The sequence below is a fragment of the Aedes albopictus genome, chromosome 2 (assembly GCF_035046485.1).
Source record: "Aedes albopictus strain Foshan chromosome 2, AalbF5, whole genome shotgun sequence".
In the NCBI taxonomy this organism is placed as follows: Eukaryota; Metazoa; Arthropoda; class Insecta; order Diptera; family Culicidae; genus Aedes; species Aedes albopictus.
The window spans coordinates 14,377,370-14,402,359 of NC_085137.1; the positions used below are offsets into that span (position 1 = coordinate 14,377,370).

The window sequence follows — 24,990 nt, forward strand, 5'->3', positions numbered from 1 at the left end:
AAATAGGAATTAAAATTTGATCAGCAAAATTCGGTTCGCATCTTGGTTCGCATTGTTATTGCTTTGTTAGTTACGCCCTATTTGCGAATTACTCCCGATATCTTCAATTTGTCGCACAAGTACCTTTTCAAAAATTACACGAGTTTCCAGCAAAACAAACGTGCGTGGAATTCTGTCAGTTGACGCCGCTGCTGCGATCAGCTGTTCTGAAACGTCTCGTGAAATGGCTTATTCACGATTTTTCCGGAAATTTACGTTAACTGTTTTGCTCGGGGTGTGAGTGATTGACAAGTGTATAACAGTTTACTGAAAGCATTTTTTCGCAGCGATCGTGGCGTGACCGTGAGTGGAATTTCTTTTGTTCGTTCGTGCGTCGGTTGATTTTCAGATATTTTAGACGGTGATTGAAATATATACTAACGTGTTATTAACTGTTATTATCCTGTGCAATTAGTAGTTTAAATACCATCGCACAATCACTGCGGCGCGGTTAATTGGTATGGCTTCCGGCGGAACACAAATCATCTGCCAAAACTGCTCCTCGGTCACCTCGGCTGAATCGGTTCGGCAGTGCGCCGACTGCGAACGATCGTGCTGCCACAAATGCTCGCAGGAGCCGGACGAATCCGTTTCACTGTTCAGCACTCCGCGCATTTTGTGCCTCAGATGCTTCAAGAACCATCGCGAACAGGACGGGATTTTGTGCTGCCCGATGCACCCGGACCGAACGCTAGACCTTTATTGTATGACGTGCGAGCAGCAGATTTGTTGCGATTGCTTTATTTTGCTGGCGGAGCACAAACGGCACACCATCGATGCGGTGGAAACGGTCTACCGGCAGAAGCTGCTGGAGACGGTTGAGAAGTTCCGCAAGATTCCCCAGCGGTTGAAGCTGATCGACTGGGATGCGATTCGGCAGGTGGACGAAAATCTGAGGATTGTGCAGGACGTGGAGCAACGGATTCTGGGGGATATCAACGAGCTGATCCGAAACCGGACGGCCGCGATGCTTGGTAAAACGGCGGAGAAGAAACGGGTGCTGATTGGTATCAAGGAGTACGTGGCCCAGATGGAGTTGCAGAATCGGCAAACGCTGGAGCAGATTAGGGGCTTGAACACGAACGACTTTCTCCGGCAGCAGGAAGTGCTTAACGAACGGTGCGAACGAATCCTAAAGGACGTGGAACAGCTGCAGGTGCAATCGGTGACATGGGACGACATTCAATGGTAAGTTACAATGGAAGCATGTCACTTGGGCATTCAAATAAGCACATTTATTTATTTACAGTGACCTCATTCCGTCGTGCACCCTGGAACCGATCGTCATCAATATCCCTTTGGATGGAGATCAAATGAGCAAACGGATTCCCTTCCCAGTGATGGACGATTGTGGCATTCAGTGGATAACTATCTGCCATGTCCGAACCGCGTCGATAGTGATGGAAATGTACCCCAGCCAAACGATGGGCGATTTCAATTTCCGTGCCGTCGTGGAAATATCTCATTTGAACCAGACGAAGGTGACCTACAAAACGCTTTCCTTCCGTGAAAAGCTCATCCCGACAGAGCTCGCATCGCTTAAGGAATTACAAATCGGCGGTTTCCTTTCCAAGATGGGAGACATCCGCTTGAAGATTGGTGTCCGATCGGAAACTATAGTCGAGGAGAACAATCTGCTGAGGAAGCTGTTGTTCGATCAGCGGAAAGCGGTTGGACATTCACAGATGGAATTGGCCGCTCTGAAGGATCAGAACTTCATACAACAGGGCGACTTGCTAAGGCTAAATTGCGAAATGAAACGACTGAAGGAGGTTCACGACGAGCAGGTTATGGCCATGAAAAAAGAAATAAAAGAGCTAAAGCAAACGACCGATGCAGCAAGACCGGCGTCTCCGGTCAGTTCCGTAGGAGTTCCACCGCCATCACCGACCGAAATCGACAAGCAGAAGCTGAGCTGCGATATGAAACGGCTACAGGCCAAGCTGGAGTCGATGCGAATCGCCATGAAGTCGATGTAAGTATAAGCTAATATGCCGCAACATTTGCTGTAGTTCTATTCTCATTCCCAATTCACAGGAATCCTTACGCCATCGGAAGTTTCGAAATCTACAGATGGTCCAAGGAAACGAAATTCTATTCACCGCATCTGGCGTCCTACGACGGGGTGACGATTTACGTGATCGTCCGGCCAAACTTCACCGATAACAATGCGAACGTCGACGCGTACATCTGCTTTTCCAAAGGCCCCAAGAAAAGGTAGGACAGACCGTGCTGAATGGTCCTCGTTGACTCATTGTCTACCTTCCTCCATTGCAGGTGCCAAGTCTTCCTGGAAGTTCTCAACGAAATCGAGGAGAGCAACATTCGCGAAGATCGCGTGTTTGACTTTTCCAAGGGTACAAGCTTTGCGTGGAAAAGCGTGATCACGCACTACGTCTTGACCCGGGACGGAGGCTTTCTCGTCAATGATCATCTGAAGATCAAGTTCGGACTGAGACCTCTGGTCGAGTAGGCTAAAAGAAGGAGTAACGAATTCAGGTTGTTCCGGTGATAACCGTTCGAATTTCTCAAACATTCGAAGTGAATCAGATGTAGTTCACATTCCGAAGTATGTGACTTTATGTTGTTAATTTTCTTTTTATCGTTCTGACTATTGTAACCGGGAGGTTCTGAATTATGTTCGATGTTATCTCTAACTTTTGTTGTTAAATATATCGAGTGATTGTTTAAAATTTATTGAATTGTTTTTATTTTAATAAGATAGAGGGGGCTATTCATAAACCTCTTAGATTAAAATTTGGGTATCTCAGACCCCTTCCCCCACCACTTCCCCTTGACCATACAAAACTTTTATGTATGGAGCGTAGACATTATCGAGAATGAGTGAAAAAAACTAGGGGTGGGTAATGTCTGAGACATAACCGCATTGTTGACGTAGGACAAAGGCTGGAATGAGGTTCCGACTTTTATATATTGAAATGGGCCCTTTAATTTGAAGTCTTAAATCAGCTGATTTTTCGTGTCATTGTTGTCCGACCTTCGTAAATAAATGCATAACGAATTTATCACATAACGTCGGTTTCCTGCAATAGGGGCACAACTCAAAATATGTCATTTTTGAGATTTTGATGGCAAATGATGAAAAACTATGTAAAATTTCATCTCACAAAGACCCGTTCCAAAATTCGATGAGAAACGCGAGATTTGGGCATTTTCACCAATTTTCCGCAGTAAGGGCACAACTCAAAATCAGTCAATTTTTTCAATAGTCGTTGAAAAATAGTTGTCAAAAATTCATGAAACAGATAGTCCTTCAGCCCCTTTCAATGATACAACAATCAAAATTTGTTTACATTTGTCAAATGATGAGAGAAATAAGTGAATTTGCAGGAGGTGCTTCATGATTGCCAATTTTTAAACGCTTATTCTGAAAATTCACATTTTTTGAGTTGTGCCCCTATTGGAGGAAACCGACGATAAAAGGCCTACACAATGTATGCTGGCAAAATTCAAATCGGCGGAGTGATGTGGTTATTAAAGTTGTTACCTATGTGATCCATTTCACTGAACGCATTCATAAGATGTTAATTAGTTAAACCTTCCGTAACTCGCGCGGTTGGCCATCACTTGAGGGTTGAGTATTATTTTATTTTGAAGATAAATGTTCAACCGTTGTTTGAAAGAATTTTCGTCGAAAGGAAAGAATGATTATAATATTGAAAGGCGTTAAGCCATAGCTTCCCAAACATCATATTGCGATCGCAACAATCATTAAAATAACTAAAATTGCCGCTATGAAATGAACAGATGGAGCCACCGTAGCCATGTGTATTTGACACAACTCAATTGCTGTTAACGAAATTTTAGATAATTTTGATTGCAGTTTCATGAAATATTCTAGATTCAACAATACGTTGTATAGTTACGCGAACAACAATTAGAGGCCGGCTATACTGTTGCTAAGTTTTCAGTCTGTCGCTTTTAATTATCCGATTCATAACTCTGGAGGAATAATTTTCACTGGTCCTGAAAAGAACCTTTTAAATAACGGGAGATTTCGGCAAGACAATTGAAAATTATCCGCACTGAATGCTGGAAGCCATCGAAAACTGCCATCGCTTACTGCCGTGGATGAGATTCTTGGTTCTTCTTCTTCTTCTTCTTCTTGACGTAACGTCCTCACTGGGACAAAGCCTGCTTCTCAGCTTAGTGTTCTATGAGCACTTCCAAAGTAATTAACTGAGAGCTTCCTCTGCCAATGACCATTTTGCATGTGCATATCGTGTGGCAGGCACGAAGATACTCTATGCCCAAGGAAGTCAAGGAAATTTCCTTTACGAAAAGATCCTGGACCGACCGGGAATCGAACCCGTTACCCTCAGCATGGTCATGCTGAATACCCGTGCGTTTACCGCCTCGGCTATATGGGCCTTGTTCCATATAGCCTGAGATTCCTGGTTCCAGATTCTAGAGATTCCTGGTTCTATCAGCTAAATAGCCGAGAGTCATCGCAGGATTGGTGCGCAGCTGCGGAGGTGACATCCATTCCCTTTGATTGATTCAACGAAAATGACGGAAGATAACAGAGGTCACTGCTTTTATTCCCCTTGATTAGTAGATTAGGCTCCTCCCATTTGGCTGGCTTTCCAGTTTATTTCGTTTGCATGACCCGCCCCGAATGCTCCAGACGCATCAAGCAACTAACCAACCGAGAAATGAGCAAACCACCAGCGGGTAACCAAACGATCAACTTTTAAGCGCAAACCGATATTCGGTTCTTCAGATTTGTGCTCTAGAAAATTCTAGGTGTGGCTTCGTCATATATTCACCTTCGAACATTTTCGAAAAATGTTTAAACTTAATTTTAATTAAACAATGTTTCACGCAAAATAGTTCGGATAGAATAATGCGTTGTTAAATTCCGGGTGGAACCATTAGGCCATTAGTGACCGGTTTCATCATTATTGCTGGGCCACCAAGTATTCAATCTTTCACTTCTCAATTACACCACACTTTTCTCGTTCGATGGAATGAAATTAGCTGATTCACAGACTCTTAAGGAATAATTAACGGTGGTCCTGAACAAGACCGTTTGATTAATTGACGATTTTAGGAACGAAATGGCATGAATTCACCATGTCACGCAATGCGTGTTGGTTTTCTCCGTGCTGAATGATAAACGCCACCGAAAACTGGACCGCCGTGGATTACAATAATGACCAGTTTCACTATTGCTGGCAACGATGCTCTGTCTTTTGCTTTTTGGTTGCACTACATCTCGATCGATGTTGGAAATTATCCAATTAACTCTTGAGGAATCATTTTCGATGGTCCTGAAAAGGACCGGTTTGAATAATGGACGATTTTGATGCATTCAAAATGCCATGCAATGCGTGTTGGTTTTCGCTGCGGAGTGCGGAGAATGCTGGACGCCGTCGAAAATTGGCCCACCGCCGCTGCCATGGATGCGATTCCAAGTGCTATCATCAGCACGATATCCGAGAGTAGTCGATGGGTTGTTGTGCTGCTGCCTTGCTGGAGGTGACATCCACCTCCAACCTCCTTGACTGATCCAACGAAAATGACGAAAGAAAACAGAGAACACTGCTTTTATACCCCTAGATTGGCAGATGAAGCTCCTCCCATTCGGCTGGCTTTTCAGTTAATTTCGTTTGCATGACCCGCCCCTTATGCTCCAGACGCATCAAACGATTAATCAACCGAGAAATGAGAAAATTTCCATTGAACGGATAATGTAACCAAAATATTAGATGATTTAGATCATTTTAATTTGGAAAATGTTAGAATTGAAACATTTTTCACGCAAAATGGTCCGGATATGATAATGCGTTGCCAAAGTCCGGGTGGAACAATTAGACGTCATAATTGTTGCTGGCTGAGTCACCAAGCATTCAAAATCATTCACTTTTCGGTTGTACTACACTTTTCCCGTTCGTTGGAATGGAATTATCCGATTCACAGCTCTTGAAAAATCATTTTCGATGGTCCTTAAATTAGGAGGAAAATTAAATGAATTCACTATGCCACTATGCGTGTTTGTTTTCTCCGCACTAAATGCTGAACGCCACCGAAAACTGGCCCGCCGCTTGCTGCCGTGCATGCGATTAATGACCGGTTTTGCTTTTGCTGAGAAACGCCGCTCTGTCCTTGCTTTGCACTAGGTTCACCTTTCTCGATCGAGGGTGGAAATTCATCCAATTAACTCTTGAGAAATCTTTTTCGATGGTCCTGAAAAGAACCGTTTGAATAATGTACGATTTTGATGAATTTACAATGCCACGCAATTCGTGTTGGTTTTCTCCGCGCTCAACGCTAGACGCAATCGAAAACTGGCCCGCCGCTTGCTGTTGTGAATGAGATTCCTGGTGCTATCAGTACGATAGCCAAGTGTCGTCGCTGAGTCGATGTGCCGCTGCCCAGCTCGAGGTGTCACCTCGACGGTGGTCGAAATGGAACTGACGATCAGCTCTCGCATGATCGCATTCCTTCCTGCATCGTAGTTGCCCCCACGATGCGCACCAATCAGAGAGCGTTGGTATACTGAACGAGAAAATTTGTCCGCTACCCATATTTATAGATTTCAGCGATTTCAATGTCTAACTTTAAAACAACTTTTCAACTATTTATCAATGATTTTTAGGTTCACCGAATATTACAAATTGAACGCGGGAGTTTCATCTCTCGGATAACGGGATTTGTTTATCATTTCGTTCAGTGGGAAAGGTACTGTGAGCGTTTAAAATCTTTCACTCAAACGTAACGCTCTTGGTTTCATAAATTTTGAAATGACACCGGGTATAGAAAACAGAGACGTAGTCCTACGTCAAAAACGCACTCGAGTAGAATGTTTTCTCGGTGTGAGGCCGCTGTATAACAGTTCACACAGTGCTGGCAGGGTTGCTCTGCTCCACCGAAAACTGTTCTACCCCATCAGCTGTCAGATGCGTCAAATTGCGTCGTCGCCTCCCGCACTCGGATCCTGGGATGCGACCAAGCCCACTGGGCAGTTTTACTCGCGCATTTTTCCGTCATCCACACAGATTCATACACTGAGGCAAAAACACTTAGGAAGAGCATAAGATCCCCTTATGATTTGGTGACACAACGATTATTATTGAAAGCCATAAATTTCACTTATGATTAAGAGAGGAAAAATTTTATGTCCAATCACTTACCAAAATCATAAGTTTTGCTTAGGAATATCATTGGATCAAAACTATAACTATCGTATGTTTGCTCTTATTGAAATCAACTACTGAAACTTATAGAAATCAATATTAGTAATTATGAATGTCATGTCACAAGCAAAATGATATTCGTATTTATTATGTTTTGAATTTTGTGATAAAATAATTCTGCTCCAACTCATGTCATGCATCTTGAATTACTGCGTAAGTAAAATGATAGATTTCTCTTCATCGATCATTGATAAGTACTTTCATTAAAGAATGCAAGTTTGCATGCGCTTTGTTTTTCTACACAATGCAGTCAAACTTGCTTTTTGTCACTTTTGCGAAAACGCTGGGATCAATTAAGAGGAATCGATCATTTCACTTCCGTATAATTCCAATGTTGTTGTTGATTTGAGAGAGTTTATGGGCACTTAAAGAAAATCAATTTGATTTTGAGTGTCCGATAGCTCCGAAAACTGATCTGTGAGTAATGCTTGTTTGTCTAAGACGAAGCTAGCTGGAATCCATACCCTAATTGTAAAGATTTTCATAGATTTCAATTATGGCTTTTTCACAACCATGCCGCTTATGTCAATCGTAAGTTGTTGATATGAAACACGTTTACGACAACTATGAAATCAATAAGCGAGTAATGAAACAGAAAAATAGTCCTTTCATAAGTTGCGACTTATTAAATTCCTAAGTATTTTTGCCTCAGTGTACCAATGTTCTAAATTTCACCAGGTTAGGCCCATCGGGCAAAGTGGTGTTTGTGATATGATTATTTTGAAGTAGTAGTCGTGTCATGTCAACTTCGGCAAGCCGAAATCGCACGAAGTTGCCGAAGGTGACGTCACGTTCCAGAAGCTGCGAACAAATTTTCTGGCGAACGTGACGTCGCGATCAGCTGATCGGTTTGTTTACATATTTTTATCGACAAATACAGGCAAACATATACGTTCACCCGGACCTGTGAATAATTGACATCGGATTCATACCAACACGGTCGCCATTACGATTTTCCTTGCTTCGCGAGTGTCGCGGATTGTTCGCGTACGGGGATCAGCAGCAAAATAGCGAATGTCGCGAGGTCGCGAGTGCCCGTGCCGTGCCGTGGAATAAAACTACCGTTCTCGAGTGCAGTTGGGGGTGCAAGTGCTAATTGGCCGAAAATTGTGGGAATATGCTGAGCCCAAATTGGCAAATTAGTGCGTCATCGTCGAAGAAGCAGCGAAGTGAAAAAGAGCAACCGAATTGGTGCAAAAGTGCCAGAAGTGAATCTCGCATCATCCGGAAGAAAATGCGACCCTAAAAAGTAACGCCGTGATGAAACCAGTGGAAAAGTGCGCTACGATGAAGCCCGGCCCCGAAAGTGGCCAGAAAATAGTGTCGGACAGTGCGGGAAAAGAGTGCGATAAATATTGTACGCCGCAGAAGGCGAAGAAAGAGGAAGAAAAGTTCAGTGGCAGCAGCAGCAATAATAATAGTGTTTTTGGTGGCGCAGCGAAAACAACGGAAGTGGCCACCGCAAACCACAGTGGTCGGGCGGTGAAACCAGCAAACTTATCGGCCGTGTTGTCCTCGTCCTCGTCCGGTGGTTGTGGGGTTGGCCCGTATTCGGTGGCCACTACGGTAGAAACAGCAACGAAGAAGACGATGGTAGTGGTGGAAGCGGCAGGAAGTGGGGGTGGTGGGCCAGAAACGGAGGCGGCAGCGGCGGCAACACAGGCTCTATCACAGAAGGGTGAAAAGGCGTCGAAAAATCACGTAGACACTAGCAGTAGCAGCGGCAGCAGTAGCGCTAGTGGCAGTGCCGCCGCGAAAACGACGACGACGTCTTTCTCTAAAAATAATGACAAATGTGACACACCGGCGAAGGATATCATCGTGTCATCTTCGTCCCGAGCTGATAATGGTAGGAATGGCTTTTCTTAATCCGTTACAACGTAAAATGATTCAGTTTATTGTGGGAATATTCATTAAATCAAAAAGTTACAGAAAATATGGATATGTATATTAATATTAATTTTACATTATAGAATATTTGATTTAGTTGAAAAATTTATCAAGCTTCCGTGACTTGATAAACAGTGTATACTCCAAGTAACCACGGTGCTGAAGCCTTATTGCATGCAGATATACGGTGTATTTAGAGCAATCATTACTTTACATGAACACTTAAGGTTAATTCTAAGTGGAAGCGGGCAATTATAGAATCAAATTAAGAGTATACTGATATCCCTGCCCTTCAGTTCAGAGAGGGTTTGGGCAGCGTCCTGCCAACTCGGTCGAGGCAGGATTCTTGGGAGAACAAGTAAGGGGTTGTTGAAAGATTATGTAATGTTATTCATTGTGTAATTAAAATCTAATCTTTCCTAAGCATGTTACGTAATATTTGAACAGCTTCATCAATGCTGATATTCTAAAGGGCTAGAATGATGCATTGAGCTTGTAGTGATCCCTTGAAGATGGGATGTAAATCATTATCTCGCGATCGCGTGTTTTCGTACTTTATGGAAAGGGTACATTACATAAACGAACCATTTTAAAAACACATCCGATATGTTACAATATTTAATGATTTGCTATCCATGTCCGTGGAACCATTCTGAATAGCCTTTGAGTGAATACACTGGATTGTTTTATATTTTCATCTTGCGAATCGACCAGCCATATAGAAACTGAATCCAGTGTATCACCACAGCCTCTCAAACTACTGTACTGAATAACAACTACTAATCAATTTCTTTCCTTTCCTTCTTTTCTTTTCCTTTCTTTTTACATGAGCAAAATAACTTCTCTGAGTATTACTATCACCACTCCCGAAGGCAAAACACCATGCATCATAAACAGCGGAATCGAATGAAGAGGAATCGTGAGTAAAAATCATAAAAACACCTAAGGTAAGAACGTAACTATTCTGTTTCCAACGTTTCCAACCATCAAATAGATTCACTGGTCACGTGTAAGACGGATTTTTGACGCCGGAACGTCGCGGCTTGACTAAATTCGACAGAAATGCTTCACTACTTGACTAGGTTGACATCGTGACAGGTTCTATACGTTGACGTTTTCAATGTAGTTGGCATTATAAAAATAAGACAAGTTTGCTTACAGTTGAAGCTTTTATGTTAACATTTAAATTAACTGCTATTAGAAGATTATGAAGAAAATCATTATTTTAAAATGAATTAATTTCTCATTTTTATAGATTCCGTTAGGGATGAGTACACCATAGTTGATGAATGATCTGTATTAGTTTTAATTGCTAATACAATAACCAACTAACCGACCTTGCCTTACAACCTTACTTAGACGATATTATGACAATAAAAGCAAAAGAGCAGGAGTTATGTTGCTTTAAACAATGGTGTAATCAGAATTAAAACTTAATCTTGTTCTTTTGTCAGGATCTAGAAACATGGAAAACTGTAGTAATTTAAATGTAATATAAACTATGTTATGATACGGTGGACATAAGGATAATTCAGACTTCATAGGGATACAAGAGATGAACACAGAAAAGCAAAAGACGACTAGCGACGACATAAGATACATTAACTGTATATTAACATAAGGCGTTCGACTGATAAGTTCTGTCCACAACATCGAATGGAAGCTCAAAAAGAGAGTTATTTGAAGATGATTCCAGGGCTGTAGATGACTAACATCGGTTCATCATAACAAAATTGGTGTTTAACTTGAAATAACTTTCAGAATGCACAATGTAACTTGGGATATTTTTTGATTATTGTTTGGAGATGATGTCAGAAAAACTAGTTGCCCATACCGGCTAAAAACGCTAGTTCTGATGATTGTCACTGAGTAGTCTTCAAAAGTATCAGAACATTACATTTTTAGAGCTTCCACAAAATACGGGTGGGATGGAACAGTAAGCGACACTGTATTTTTTGATAACTACTACGACCCAATACTAAATACTGCACACTTTGCTCAAGTTGACGACATCGTCTAGTCCATCGTGAGTATTGGTCCTTGTTGCGATCATAGTAGCTCTGTAATTCGCGTCGCTATGGACTTGTTATTAGTTTCTAAGGTAGTCAATAAAATTTTCATTCCATTGCTAGTACTCAACGAAGTCAGTCGTTTTACTAGTTGCTCTGCTATAGGTTACGAGCCCAGCAAGAGGACCGTAGCCGGAATCCGGAATTAGTCTTCAAGATTTTTTCAACCTCAAGAAACCTGAAGCAGTAAACCCGAAGTAGAAATGTCGCTGAATCACGTTGCTGCCGGAAGTGGAGGAAACGGAAGAACCGCAGCCGAAGCAAGAAGCGCTCGAGTTGGCGGAGGTTCCGTGGCGCTGCCGGCCATCGAGAAGCTACGCGGCAGGGAGAACTACACGACATGGGCGTTCGCGATGCGGATGATTCTCATTCGCGAAGGATGCTGGGAAGCCGTGAGTGCCGAAACCGTCGAAGCTCAAGCGTTGGTGCCGGAGGACCTGAAGCAACGGGCGCTCGCTACCATCTGTTTGAGCCTGGAAAGCTTCAATTACAGCTTGGTGTTGGATGCGGCCGATGCGCGAGCCGCCTGGAAGAAGCTCGAATCAGCCTTTCAGGACAGCGGCCTGACACGGAAAATCGGGTTGCTAAGGAAGTTCACTTCGATACGCCTCGTGAACTGTCAAACCGTCGAAGCCTACGTTGATGAGCTGATGAGCACAAGCCACAAGTTAGCCTCGGTGGGGTTCAAGGTGGACGATTCCTGGTTGGCGGCCATGCTGCTGATGGGGTTACCGGAACATTATGAGCCTATGATAATGGGCCTCGAGGCGTCCGGTATCGCCCTGACGGCGGATGCAGTCAAATCGAAAATTTTGCAAGACGTCAAGATCGAGCAGGGTCCGACCAGTTGCAGCAACGAAGGTGCGCTGTACAGCCAGCAAGGTTCCAGGAGATGCAAGCCAGCGGCGGGTAAGTCAAAAAGTGACGAGAAGACCTGCTTCAATTGCAACAAGACTGGCCATTTTGCTGCTAAGTGCCCGGAGAAGCAACCATCGAAGAAATCGAGCAAGCACAAGGGTCTTTGCTCCTTTTTTGCCATGGGTGACGTCAGCGCTGCAGAATGGTATTTTGACTCGGGCGCCACGTGTCACATGGCGCGGCCGGATCAGAAGTTCGTCGAGGAAGCCCCGGTAAAGCACACCGTTGGAACGGCGAACAATACCAGCATGCAAGCCGTAGCGAAGGGTTCCGTCGTATTGGACAGCACCGATGGACGAATTGATGTCAGCGGAGTGCTGAAAATCCCGGATCTGGCAACAAATTTGTTATCGGTGAGTGCTATCTGTAAGAAAGGGAAGACCGTTATTTTCACGAAGGACAAATGCGAAGTTCTGGATGAAAGCGGCGATCTGGTTGTCAGCGGAGTCGAGGAAGGTGGCTTGTACAGAGTCAATCGCTCGGAGCAGTCGTTCTTGGCGAGCGGCATCGAGCTCTGGCATCGACGGCTTGGGCATCTGCACGAAGGTGGCCTGAAGAAGCTGAAGCGGATTACGAACGGAGTCGATTTCCAAGGAGGATCGTTGGCGGGTTGCGTTGCCTGTCTGGAGGGCAAGCACGCGAGGCGGCCGTTCCCGAGAAGCACGTCTAAGTCGGAAGAACTGCTGGAGTTGGTACACTCCGACCTCTGCGGACCAGTGGAGGTTTCGTCGCTAGGTGGAAGCCGCTACTTTATGACGTTTCTGGATGATGCGAGCAAGCGGGTAGCGGTTTATTTCCTGAAGAGCAAAAATCAAGCCCTTGAAGCGTTCAAATCGTTCAAGGCTAGAGCGGAGAGGCAAACAGGTAAGAAGCTCAAAATCCTGCGTTCAGACAATGGACGGGAATACGTGAACGCCGATTTTCGAAGGGTGTTGGAATTGGACGGAATCCAACATCAAACGACGTGTCCCTATACGCCGGAGCAGAACGGCGCAGCAGAGAGGATGAACCGCACGCTGGTTGAAAAGGCGCGGTGCATGCTCAACGACGCAAAGCTGGGGAAGGAATTTTGGGCAGAAGCTATTTCGACCGCAGCCCACGTGGTCAACCGATGTCCTACACGATGCCTGGAGGACAAAACGCCGGAAGAGGCATGGACTGGCAAGAAGCCGGACCTGGGGCATCTCAAGATTTTCGGCTCTAGTGTGATGACGTTAGTCCCGAAAGCGAAGAGGAGAAAGTTCGATCCGAAATCCGAGAAGGGCATTTTCGTCGGCTATTGCGATGACACGAAGGGATACCGTGTCTATGATCCAGTGAATGGCCGATTCCACGTCAGTCGAGATGTCGTGGTGCTTCAAGAAGGTATCGCTTTCCATGTACCAGAAGAACGGGTACAATCTGTGGAGTTTATGGAGCTGTCTTGGAGCGAAGTTGTCGATCACCCGGCGGTGCCTGGTGCTGCAGCGCGGCCAGAACTCGATCAACCGATCGGGAACGCTGCGTCTGGCGAAGCCGAAGATATTGATCAGCCGATCGGAAGTGGAACGATGGATGAAGCGGTCGTTGACGACAGCGACGTAGAAGAGTTCGAGGATGCCAGTGCCGACCTTGCGCTCCCACCGCAACTGATTAGACCAGCTGATGATAGGCAGCAAGGGTTAAGGCGCAGCGGTCGGGAGCGCCGTTTCCCAGGCAAGTATGATGACTTTATAAGTTACAGTTCCTTTTCTGGTGGTGTCCATTCCCCTCAGTTACCATCCAACATGACGAGCGATGATGATCCGACGAGCTACGAGGAGGTCCTGCGGCGGCCAGACCGCGATCTATGGATTGCGGCGATGCGAGAGGAAATCGCGTCCCTCAGCGAGAACAGCACGTGGGTACTCGCGGATTTGCCCGAAGGAAGGAAGGCGATTCGGAATAAATGGGTGTTCCGAACGAAGAGAGGTCCCGACGGAAGCATCCAGAGGTACAAGGCCCGTCTCGTCGTGAAGGGTTGCTCTCAACGACCCGGTCTGGACTACAACGAGGTGTATTCGCCGGTCGTACGGTACGCTACCGTTCGATATTTGATGGCTCTGGCGGTGCGTTTTAACTTGGACATCGACCAGATGGATGCCGTCACTGCATTCCTGCAGGGCGAGCTGCAGGACGAGGAAATTTATATGCTCCAACCGGAGGGATTTGCTGCATCAAACGGGAAGGTGTGTAAGCTGAAGAAGGCCCTCTACGGCCTTAAGCAGTCCAGCCGCGTATGGAATGCGCAGTTGGATGCGGTGCTTCAGGAGTTTGGGCTGCAGCGGTCAAGCGTAGATCCGTGTTTGTACTGGACAATTCGCGGAGACAAAATTATGTTCGTGACCATCTACGTCGACGATCTCCTTATTTTCACGAACGATCGGAAGCTGAAGAAGAAGCTGAAGTCCCATCTACAACAGCGGTTCAGGATGAAGGACTTAGGCGAGGCGCAACATTGCCTTGGCATCAGGATCACGAGGAAGCGTGAAGACGGGAAGCTATGGTTGGATCAACAAGCCTACATCGAGGACATCATCGATCGGTTCGGTATGGCGGATGCTCATCCAGTTGCAACACCCGCCGATCCTAGCGTCAAGTTGGACAAGTCGATGGCGCCGAAATCAAAATCTGAAACGGAGGAAATGAAGTCAGTGCCGTATAAAGAAGCAATCGGATGTTTGTCGTTTGCGGCTCAAGTTACACGGCCGGATATAGCCTATGCTGTCAACATCGTGAGCCAGTATAGTGCCAACCCTGGCCGTCCTCACTGGGAAGCAGTGAAGAGGATATTTCGGTACCTGAAAAGTACAACCACCAAGAAGCTGGAATACAGTGCAAACGGTTCTGCGGAGATTACCGGTTACAGCGATGCCGATTGGGGAGGAGATGTGGACGACCGGAAATCCACGACCGGTTACGTTTTCCTAATGCAAGGAGGTGCCATTTCGTGGAACGTCAAGAAGCAGCCTACTGTTGCCCTTTCGTCGTGCGAGGCCGAGTACATGGCTATGTCTCGCACTATCCAGGAAGCAATGTGGTGGAGCAATCTCCAGTCGCAGTTATCCGAGGACAAGCCAATTTCCGTGCGTTGTGATAATCAATCGGCGATCAGCATTGCAACGAACGGATCGTACAACCCGAGAACGAAGCACATCAGCATTCGATACCACTTCGTCCACGATAGTTTGCAGCAAGGTATTGTGAAGCTCAGCTATACGTCAACAACGGAACAGCCAGCCGATGGGTTCACCAAGCCGATGACCATCCAGAAGCAGCAAAAGTTCCGGAAGCTAATAGGCGTCGCGGATTAGGGAGGAGTGTTGCGATCATAGTAGCTCTGTAATTCGCGTCGCTATGGACTTGTTATTAGTTTCTAAGGTAGTCAATAAAATTTTCATTCCATTGCTAGTACTCAACGAAGTCAGTCGTTTTACTAGTTGCTCTGCTATAGTCCTAGTAGGGGGAAAGTTGGGAAAGGGTCCAGGCTTTGCTATCAGCTGTCCTGCAGCTCCACCTGGTCACTCTACAAAAAAAAAAAATATATATTGTTTTAAAAATACTTTACGTTCCTTGCACAGAAAAAAATAAAATATTTTTTCCTTATACTCCTTATGCTATACATTCCATATAACTACGTGTATTGTGTAGACGGGGCAAGATGGGTAACTTTAATTTTTAGGTATGTTTGCATAGTTTTTGAAAATGTTTTATTCTTCATTGAAAGGCTATTCTGTGACCTACATTATCGAAGCAATTAGAGCACTGAGAGTTTGTGAAACTATTTTTGAAATTTTCCTACAAAAAATATAAGTTTTCAAAGTCCGTTCATGGCTACCTGAACAAAAATCTTCTAGTTCTGAGAATAATCTACCGATATGTTTCAACACTTTTTTCATGTAATCTGTACGTCTGTGAAGCTTAGATGTATAGAGAAAAAATAGAAGATATAGTATTTTTTGTTGGAGAAAAATCGAGTTTTCTGATAGCTGACCCATCTTGCCCCCGTAAAAATGAGGTGGGGCAAGATGGGTCATGTTTTGAAAATTGCTTGTCAAGAAGCAGGTTTCAAACTTTATGACCTTTTTATACTTTTATATCATAGCTGACTAGAGTATCTGAGAGTCGTGGTAGAATACAGAGAAATGCGATTTATATTCAGACAGTTATAGGGGTCCATTTCTTAGGTGAACCATCCTGCCCCCACTTACCATATTAATTTTCAAAACATAGCATAGTCGTATAATACCCAAGAAACCATAACGTGTAGATAAAATCGATGTCTGTGACGAAATATGAGTGAATATTTGTTGTTTCCCATGTTCGTCCCGGATGTTTACATTACGTTTTCCAAAAATGTTTCTGTGGATTTAAGGGTTATTATTCTTGACGTATGTTTTGCTTTTTTATTGAAATCGTAAATAAACAATATATTGTTTGCTATTTGAATCAAATGTTCACTAACTTTTCTGATGGTCAGTAATGTGAATCAATTCATTTTTTTTTAATTGTAGCTTTTTACCTTTCTATTATGTGCCATTAATAGGCACATTCCTCGGGAGGTTAGTTCTAGTAAAGTGTCGTCTACCAAATTTGTGTTCTGGCAATAAGGCTTACGACCTGGCTTACGACAATAATTTACTTGAATGAAACTAGTGGCTGTAAGCTACTACATACTGCCAATGTTTGGGTAAATGAAATCATCCCGCGCTTACTTAGTCGTCCCACATTTATTTTTTTTTTCACTTTGTACCTAGTTTATGAGCAATCCCTAGCTAATTTTAAACCAATCAAAATAGTTATTAGAACTATTATTAATAACCGAATCATGCGATGACTTTATAGCCATTTGTGTACACATGAACCTCTAAAACAAAGTTATAAAAAAGAGTGCACGAAATTAGGGACCCATACAAATTGTGGGTTCCTAATTTCGCCAACAACGTAAATGTTGAAACAAAATAAGAAAATAACATTTTTAAGTAATTTTATTCCGTATTATAATAAAACATATTGAATTGAAATAATCAAACATAATTTGGAATATTTACCTTTGATAGAGATCAAAATATTTGTTTACTTCCGTAAGTGTTGATTTTCTCGTATCTCTGAATATGACATCTGCTATTTGCATACATTTGCAATTTATTTTTCAATCTTTGACATAAATCAAATTTTTCATTTCTTTTTTTTTGTGAATTGAATTGAGATCAAATGCAGTTTTGAGGTTATAGCTAATTTTGGATGATTCCGCTGTTAATTAGATAATAATGCTCTCAGATGTCAGAAGTTTGGAACCGCACGAAATTAGGGCACCCCACGGTACACTCATTCGATCTAGCATAGATCAGCTGACTAATTGTCAACTATATTATACCTTTTTTCTATCCATGTTGACCGATTCTTTTTTGATCAATCTTAAGTCAGGTACTCTGAACGTTTCGATAATTTATCAAAAATGGATATATTTCCTTCCTTTCGCATGATCCTCCAAAAAGTTCCATCTAGAATTCTTCTAGGTTATCTCCTACCATTCTGCTTAGTAATCTCTTGGAATTCGTTGAGACTTTATCGAGAAAAGCGTCTCACCCCTGGGATTTCTATAGGAGTTTCTTCCTGAATTAACCCAGATGTCCTTTTTAACTTTTTTTCTGAAGTTTTTTTCGGGGGTTCTTTCTGGAATTCAACCAGGAATTAGAATTCATCAAGAAAATCATTCCGGGTTTTGACCTCTTGACATTCTTCCAATGTTGCTTTTGAAATTCATCAAGATTTTCCTACGAAAATTCTTCCAGAAATGTTTTTTTAAATCCCTCCAAAAATTCATTGATATTCCTCCTGGACTTCTATCTTTCTAGGATTCTTTCAAAATGATTATGAACCTGAGCGTGTTAGTGGAATACCTGTACTGCCCCCACTCGCATATCAGTCTTATTTGACTTTTCAGCATTTTTGAGTTAACACTATGAATATTCATCATTTTCAACGTACTTTTATAACCCATAATAAAAATTACGGATTTTTATGTCAATGTGCGAAAAAAATACCAAATCGTGAGCGTCCCATATTGAAAATACCCGCATAATTGTCCCATTTTGGATTTGTGTACTCTGTAACACAAAACTGAACAAATTTGTAGTAAACGTAATAATTTTCACAGTCATGTTTTGAGGTGCAAAGTAAACTGTAAAAGTTTCGAAATAATCGAAATATTCTTCAAATTATGGCGATTTTTCAAAGTTTTACATAGAAACGATTTGTTAAACTTCAAAAGCTTTTTTCTCAATTCGTACTTTTTTACAAATGGGTCTGTTATGCGAGTAGGGGCAGTGTAAGTAAAAGAAAATCGAGTTCACTCTTGTTCTTTTCTACTCCAACTAAGTGTTTGCATTCTATGACTGCATTTGAATTTCGACCTGAACTTTAAGGTCATCAGTGTCTCGTACTTGAATCGATTTTCAATTCTTTCAAACATTGTTCTCGGATTTCATCAGGAGCTTATGAAGTCCTTGATTTTGCATATGTAGTAGGCGTTGATTCTTCAAATGACAATCCAAATGGAAGAGTTTGTAGTCATTCTAGTTCTGAACACTGAAGCGTCAAGACCTGCACCTGAGGACGTTACAGCATACTTCCAAGATATTTTGCTGGATTCTATCTTTAGACGTTTTTAGAATTTCTTCAGGATTTCTTAATACATTCCCACCATGAGTATTGGGTGGGAATTCTGGTAATTCTGGGAGCCCTATCAGGTATCAGACGGTCGGCTCCAGAGGCACGTTATCCTCCAATTTGAACATTTGTGCCATCGCCATAATAATAGCCCAAATTTTTGCTATTGTGGCGCCACTTCTCTTATATCATGTTTTCATAATTCAATATTTGGAAAACTTACTATTTTTTTTAAATAATTTCTCAAAGAAAGTTTAAATATTTGTAAGATTTCAAAAATTATGTTGGTTCCATCATAGCAGTTTTAAAAATAAGGAGAAACTCAGATGTAAAGGTATAACAAGCTGCTGAATTTCAACAATTCAGCCAAAAATTCTAAAGCGTTTGCAATAGTTAAAGAATTCTTATTGAATGAAAATGACTACACAGAACTTGACCTAAGCTTCAACTTTTTGCGGAAATTGCAAGGCAACCCCGACTAGATGGACATTACAAAATTATAACAAGCTGTGTTATTTTGTTACAATAAATTTTTATAACAAGGGTTGTTATAAAACAGGTACCGTTAGTAGTTAAAATAACAAAAATTCTAACAAATTTCCCACTGAAAAGAACAAAAATGTAATAACTTGTGTTATGATCATAACAACAATATTACAAAACTTGTTCCATGAAATATGTAAGAATTTAACAAAATTATAACAAATTGTGTTATAATTCCTTTGACACCTATTAGGGTAAAAACTAATTTTTATACTCATTTTTTGGGTAAATATTTGTAAGTGTGTTATTCTATTTTTAGAAAAAGTAAGTAACATAAAAAATAGTTTCCAGAACGTTATAAAATTTTTGGATCCGAACGGGATTTGAACCAAGACACCTTCCATCGGTAAAAATCTTGCGCCTCTACCAATGAGGCCATCACGGCTCTTGAAGAGGGTGGTGCTGGAAGCTTTACTGGTTCTACGTATTTCCAGTTTCGTCATTCAAATCCTCGTATGTTAGACGTACAAGGCGGGGTTGCATGACGTCACATTGGGCTCGTTGACACATAATAGACTTGATTTGTCGTTAGAGATTTTGTTTTAATCGATCACAATTATATCATATGCAGATATGATACCAACTTTAGATATAATTTAGTTATGTTCAAAATTTTATTTTATTTTAAGCAATTAAATTAAATCCATCACATAAGCGGTCATCCATTAGGTATATTGTCACGTTTGAAGGAGGCAGGGAGGGTTGAAAATTTCCAATTTTAGCGTTGCATACTTAACCCTTCAGGACGCGCGCCGGTGGAAAAAGTACAGCACCAGAAAACCTCACTCGTTGTATACGGCGCGAGCGCGGTGCAGTTTCAGGATCAAACTAGCGCGCGTCCTGAAAGGTTAATGGATGCTCCCTAAGGTCGAAGTAAAATAGGCAGAATAAACAAATTCCATGATTAAATTGGGCAAAATTAGTAGCATAGAGGGCATTTTTTAATTATAATAATTATTTAATTCCTCTTACTGTTTTGGTATTTTCTGTAATCGATCTCATGTTTTCGTGTGTAAAAATACGTCATTTGTGTAAAATTCAAGTCAAAAGTATTGGAAGTTCCATGTAACGAAAAAGTTGTTCAACTGGACGGAAATTACAGCACATGCAATATCCATCGTTTTACATAGGGTGATTTTGGGTATTATCAGCTGGTTTGTTAATTATTATCTTCATCATGAGGGTTTTGTCGGCCACATTGAAACAAACTTGCTCACGCAGAAAAAATGACGCTTGTTTAAAACAATGAAAAGTATGGTTGTTTATGATTATGATTGATTAACAGAGAATTCAGTTATTCCAAAGTCATATTTATTTGTTCTTACTTAGAGTTTATCGATAAAAACAACCAATTACCATCATTCGATATAAGAACGTTAGATACTTCATTTGTTTCTACAATATGAAGTTCACAATCTTCCTATAACTTTCAAACTGTTTGTCCAATCAAGTGAGTGTCAAAGAGAAAGTTGGTGGGATAAAAAAATGTGTTGGAATTAACATAGTGTTGTTGATGGAGCGATTCGAAATTTTTGGTGGAACCATATTCTGGCATTGAAACATATTATATCGACCGAAAGCGATTTTTCAAAAAAAAAAAATCCTTCGAAATTACTATTAGAAAAGCTTTTTTTTAATAATGTTTGCTCCATGTTTCATTTTGTCACCAAAACACCCGAGTTTCTTTCAAAATTATACACTGTAGAAGAATATCGTATTTTGAGAATTTGAGTTTTTGTGTTAAAATATTTTTTTTTCAGTATTTATTTTTTCACAAAGCCAATGGGTTTCCTTACCATTCTTTTTCAGACACTTTTGCTCTAATATGAATGGTTTCCGAGTTACAGTTTTTCAAGAACATTTATGTCAAAAACATACATACTTCTCAAAAGTTACTCTAGAAACCAAACGATCTTTTCTCACTTCAAAACACTTTTACTGTTATGCTGAATACGTTAGCTAAGTTTCGCCCGAAACCGAGATATTAAAGTTTTGTCGTTTACCGATTTCGCGCAGGTTCGCTATATAGTGGATTCACTTTTACACGACTTTCTCTACGCGGCTTTCCCACAGTTTCAGAGTTACGCGGAGTTCATTAGAGAAGATTTTTCTTTCCTGTTAGCCTTTTTTTCCGCCGGCCCTCCAATTTCTACTAAAGAACGCTACAAAGCGCTGGAACATTACAAAATGAACTGTATAAAAGCAGCTGTTTTGATGGTTGGATCACAGACAAACAGACGTAACACTCTGATAATTCCCATCGTACACAGATTTAACGATCTTTTTCAAATTTTGATAGTTGGCCAACTGTCCAACCGTGGCGCTCGTATCGTTTTTGTTCGAGTTTGACGTTTGCTCACTACCGCCACCTAGTTGGTGGTCGGCCAAACATAGTCCTTTTAAGATTGGGCGAATATGTTTCCGTGACTATGATTTGAATTGAAAAATGTTTGAAGTGTTACGTCTGTTTGTCTGTGGTTGGATTTTTATTCGATTGGCACATCATCCAGCAACTATTCCGGATGTTGATTACAGTACAATAAAAGAATACCAAAACAATAGAAAACAGATACTCGTGAAGCATTTAATTCGCAGCTATATATCCAGCTTACAGTTTGTTTTGATAGTAATGTTTACACCTGACAACCCAACAGTTTTTTTTACTACAGCTCCAAGCTGTAATGATATCGCCACGTATGTGGCAGCCCTAATCCTATCTAATGCATCTGACAGGAGCCAACATCTATCGTGTATCCACAATGAAATCCTTTGTGGATACACAAATGTTTACATACAACATGTTGGATTCTTAAAGATGGCGTCCTAGCACCCTGGTGGATATCGCATAACGATAGCTTCAAAACACTACTTGTTTGTGAATTTAGCAGATTAAAACTAAATGATAATAAGTTCTGTTATATTTTTAATAACAAATATGACGCCGTCCACAAATTACGTAACGCGCAAGGGAAAGGGGGAAGTACAATCGAGTGATACGGTCAATACAAAAACTTTAGGACTTTCATACTAAAAAGCGTATTGGAAGAGAAGGGGGTTTTAAAACATGACGATTTTAGCGTTACGTTATAAATGAATGCTACTTATGTCATACGTTTTGTTTTTAACCTTTTCTCTCGAGTGGTCAATATTACAAAAATGATCATACTTTTTTGCGTCAATACAAAAAATCTAACAAATTTTGAAATTATTTTGTTACAAAAATCATAGCAAATATTATAACAAATCTGTTACGAAATTATGTTATAGGCAATTATTTTAATAGGCATAATGTAACAAATTTTGTTACATACCTGTTTGAATGAATAATACAAGTTTTGTTATAGTTTTGTTTCTAAAATAATAACAAATTTTGTTACAATTTTGTTATGGTCATTCACATATGAGAATCCTTACAACAGAATTATACCAAATTATGTTATTTCTAACAACGGTTGTTATAATTTTGTTAGTATCTTGTTAGGTGCTTCTGGTCGGGACACTTTTATTTATTTTGTAAAATTTCGGCAAACTGAGACACATGAAGAGATTGTAAAGATACCTGCCAGGTGGGCTTTGATTGAACTTATTTTCATAAACTTCAGCTTAACCCTTTGGGCCTGCATTGGCCATATATAACCCCATTGATGAAACCGTGCATAACAAACTTATTCGAGTTCAGCGAGGTTGCGGCAGTATTGATGAAACAGTCCGCTTCAAAAAGGTCAAAGCTAGCTCTTCACACTACCAGACCGGCAAACCTGCCTGCCGCTAAGCTGTGTGAACCAACAGAAGGGAAGAAAAACTGCTGAGTGGTTCACTGATCACTTTTTCGTCCAAACACTGGTATTTACCGAATAGCGGAAACGCAGTTGCGTAAAAACAGGGCAGTTACATATCAAATGATACGAAGTTCCATAATCGGATTCACAGCTATCACATGCAAATGAATCAGCTTGCTGAATATTCGCCATGTGATAGCTGAGTCGGCAGTGGCCAGGCAATGCTTTGATCAGCATGCTGCAATTTTGCTTTGACAGATTTGTTAGATACTTTGCCACCCTTGGAGATCGCTCAGTACAATACAATTTGGTTTGACGACATCACTCCAAGCTATTCCAGTATTGTCTGTGTTGAGTAGCAGCCCAGGTGTGAATCTGCAGCTTTACCAAACACTTCGATATCGGAATAGCTGGCTCAGGGCCAATGAAGTCATGTGATGCTCCAGAGCGAGCTAACTCATCAGCCAATTCATTTCCAGCGATGGATAACGGCCAGGCACCCATACAAGGTGAACAGCGTTTGCTGAATTCAGCTCCTGAGTTCGACAAGCGATAACTATCTTCGACCTGGAGTTGGCCGAAGCAAGTGGTTTAATAGCAGCCTGGCTATCTGAACAGAAGTATATTACTTTGCCCATTACGTGCTGCTGAAGTGCTGATTGCACTCCGCACATAAGAGCAAATATTTCGGCCCGAAAAACGGTGCAGTGTCTACCAAGTGAGTAAGACAGATACAGCCTTAGCTTACGAGAATAAACACCAGCACCTGCTCGACCTTCGAGAAGGGAGCCATCAGTGTAACATACGATGCCGTCTGAAATACTTCTTTCCAGATAACCAGATGTCCACTTTTCCCGGGAAGGGAATTTCGTGGAAAATGTCCGATATGGAAAATTACAAGCAATTGTAAGATCACTTGGAGCAAGGACAATTTTGTCCCAATTCACCAAAAGTGGAAACAACGAGGTGTGTGTTGATGTGCGGTTCACAGGAGTTTCCTCTAGTAGACCGAGTACCCGTAGATGGTAAGTGCAAGAAAATGCTTCTTGTTTGAGATGAATGTGTAGTGGAGCAACGTCAAAGAAAACTTCGAGCGCTGCCGTGTGAGTTGAAGAGAACGCTCCAGACATCGCCATTAAGCACATCCTTTGGAGATGGCCTAACTTTGATTGGAACGTTCTCATTTCGCCTGTGTGAAGAATTAGCATTAAGTTAAAATTCACAAACACAAAAAAAAACTAAAAAAAAAAATCGCCCTTTTGCCACCACACAAGATACTATAGGCCAATATTGGCCGAACAACAGTTGTGTAGATCCATTTTATATATATGGGTTTAAGACCCCAAGTTGTACCAAAGGTTCGCCGGCAATGCCCGAAGGCCATACAAGCTTTCTTGATTCTGAACTCAATGTAAGGTGTCCAGGAAAGCTTGGAATCAAGAATGACTCCAACGTACTTTACCTGTTCAGTCACATCGATTTCTTTTTTTTTTTTTTTTTTTTTTTTGAAGAGTGACCAGGTGGAGCTGCAGGACAGCTGATAGCAAAGCCTGGACCCTTTCCCAACTTTCCCCCTACTAGGACTAATACTCACGATGGACTAGACGATGTCGTCAACTTGAGCAAAGTGTGTAGTAATTAGCATTAGATCGTAGTAGTTTTTAAAAATACTGTTTTTAACTTTTCCCATCGCACTAGTGTTTTGATCGAATGGAAGCTCCAAAGATGATTTGATAATTGAAGAATATTTCAATAATCGAAAATCTCCGAGGTCACTGGACAACAGTCAGAGATAAAAAAGGGTGTCTATGTCTATGTTAACGCCTTCAGAGTACTATTCTT

General features: G+C 41.6%; 2 protein-coding genes across 3 annotated transcripts in view; both read left to right on the top strand.

Annotated features, from left to right (window-relative positions):
- Positions 1-317: 317 nt before the first annotated feature.
- On the top strand, positions 318-2,736 carry LOC109429548 (uncharacterized). Of its 2 annotated transcripts, XM_062854737.1 has the most exons (5): positions 318-342; positions 455-1,227; positions 1,289-2,014; positions 2,077-2,256; positions 2,317-2,736. In XM_062854737.1, the coding sequence occupies exons 2-5, from the start codon at positions 500-502 to the stop codon at positions 2,510-2,512; spliced, it is 1,830 nt and encodes a 609-aa protein (XP_062710721.1). In that variant the 5' UTR covers positions 318-342; positions 455-499; the 3' UTR covers positions 2,513-2,736. The 2 variants fall into 2 exon arrangements, with proteins under 2 accessions (XP_062710721.1, XP_062710720.1); XM_062854736.1 differs by lacking the exon at positions 318-342 and having other exon boundaries at positions 350-1,227.
- Positions 2,737-8,185: 5,449 nt separating this feature from the next.
- The window catches only part of LOC109429914 (uncharacterized), a 52,701-nt gene continuing 35,896 nt past the window's right edge, over positions 8,186-24,990 (top strand). Inside the window, exon 1 of the mRNA XM_029864230.2 lies at positions 8,186-9,108. Coding sequence (XP_029720090.2) covers positions 8,520-9,108 — 589 coding nt within the window. The 5' untranslated portion in view covers positions 8,186-8,519. The remainder of the gene's footprint in view (positions 9,109-24,990) is intronic.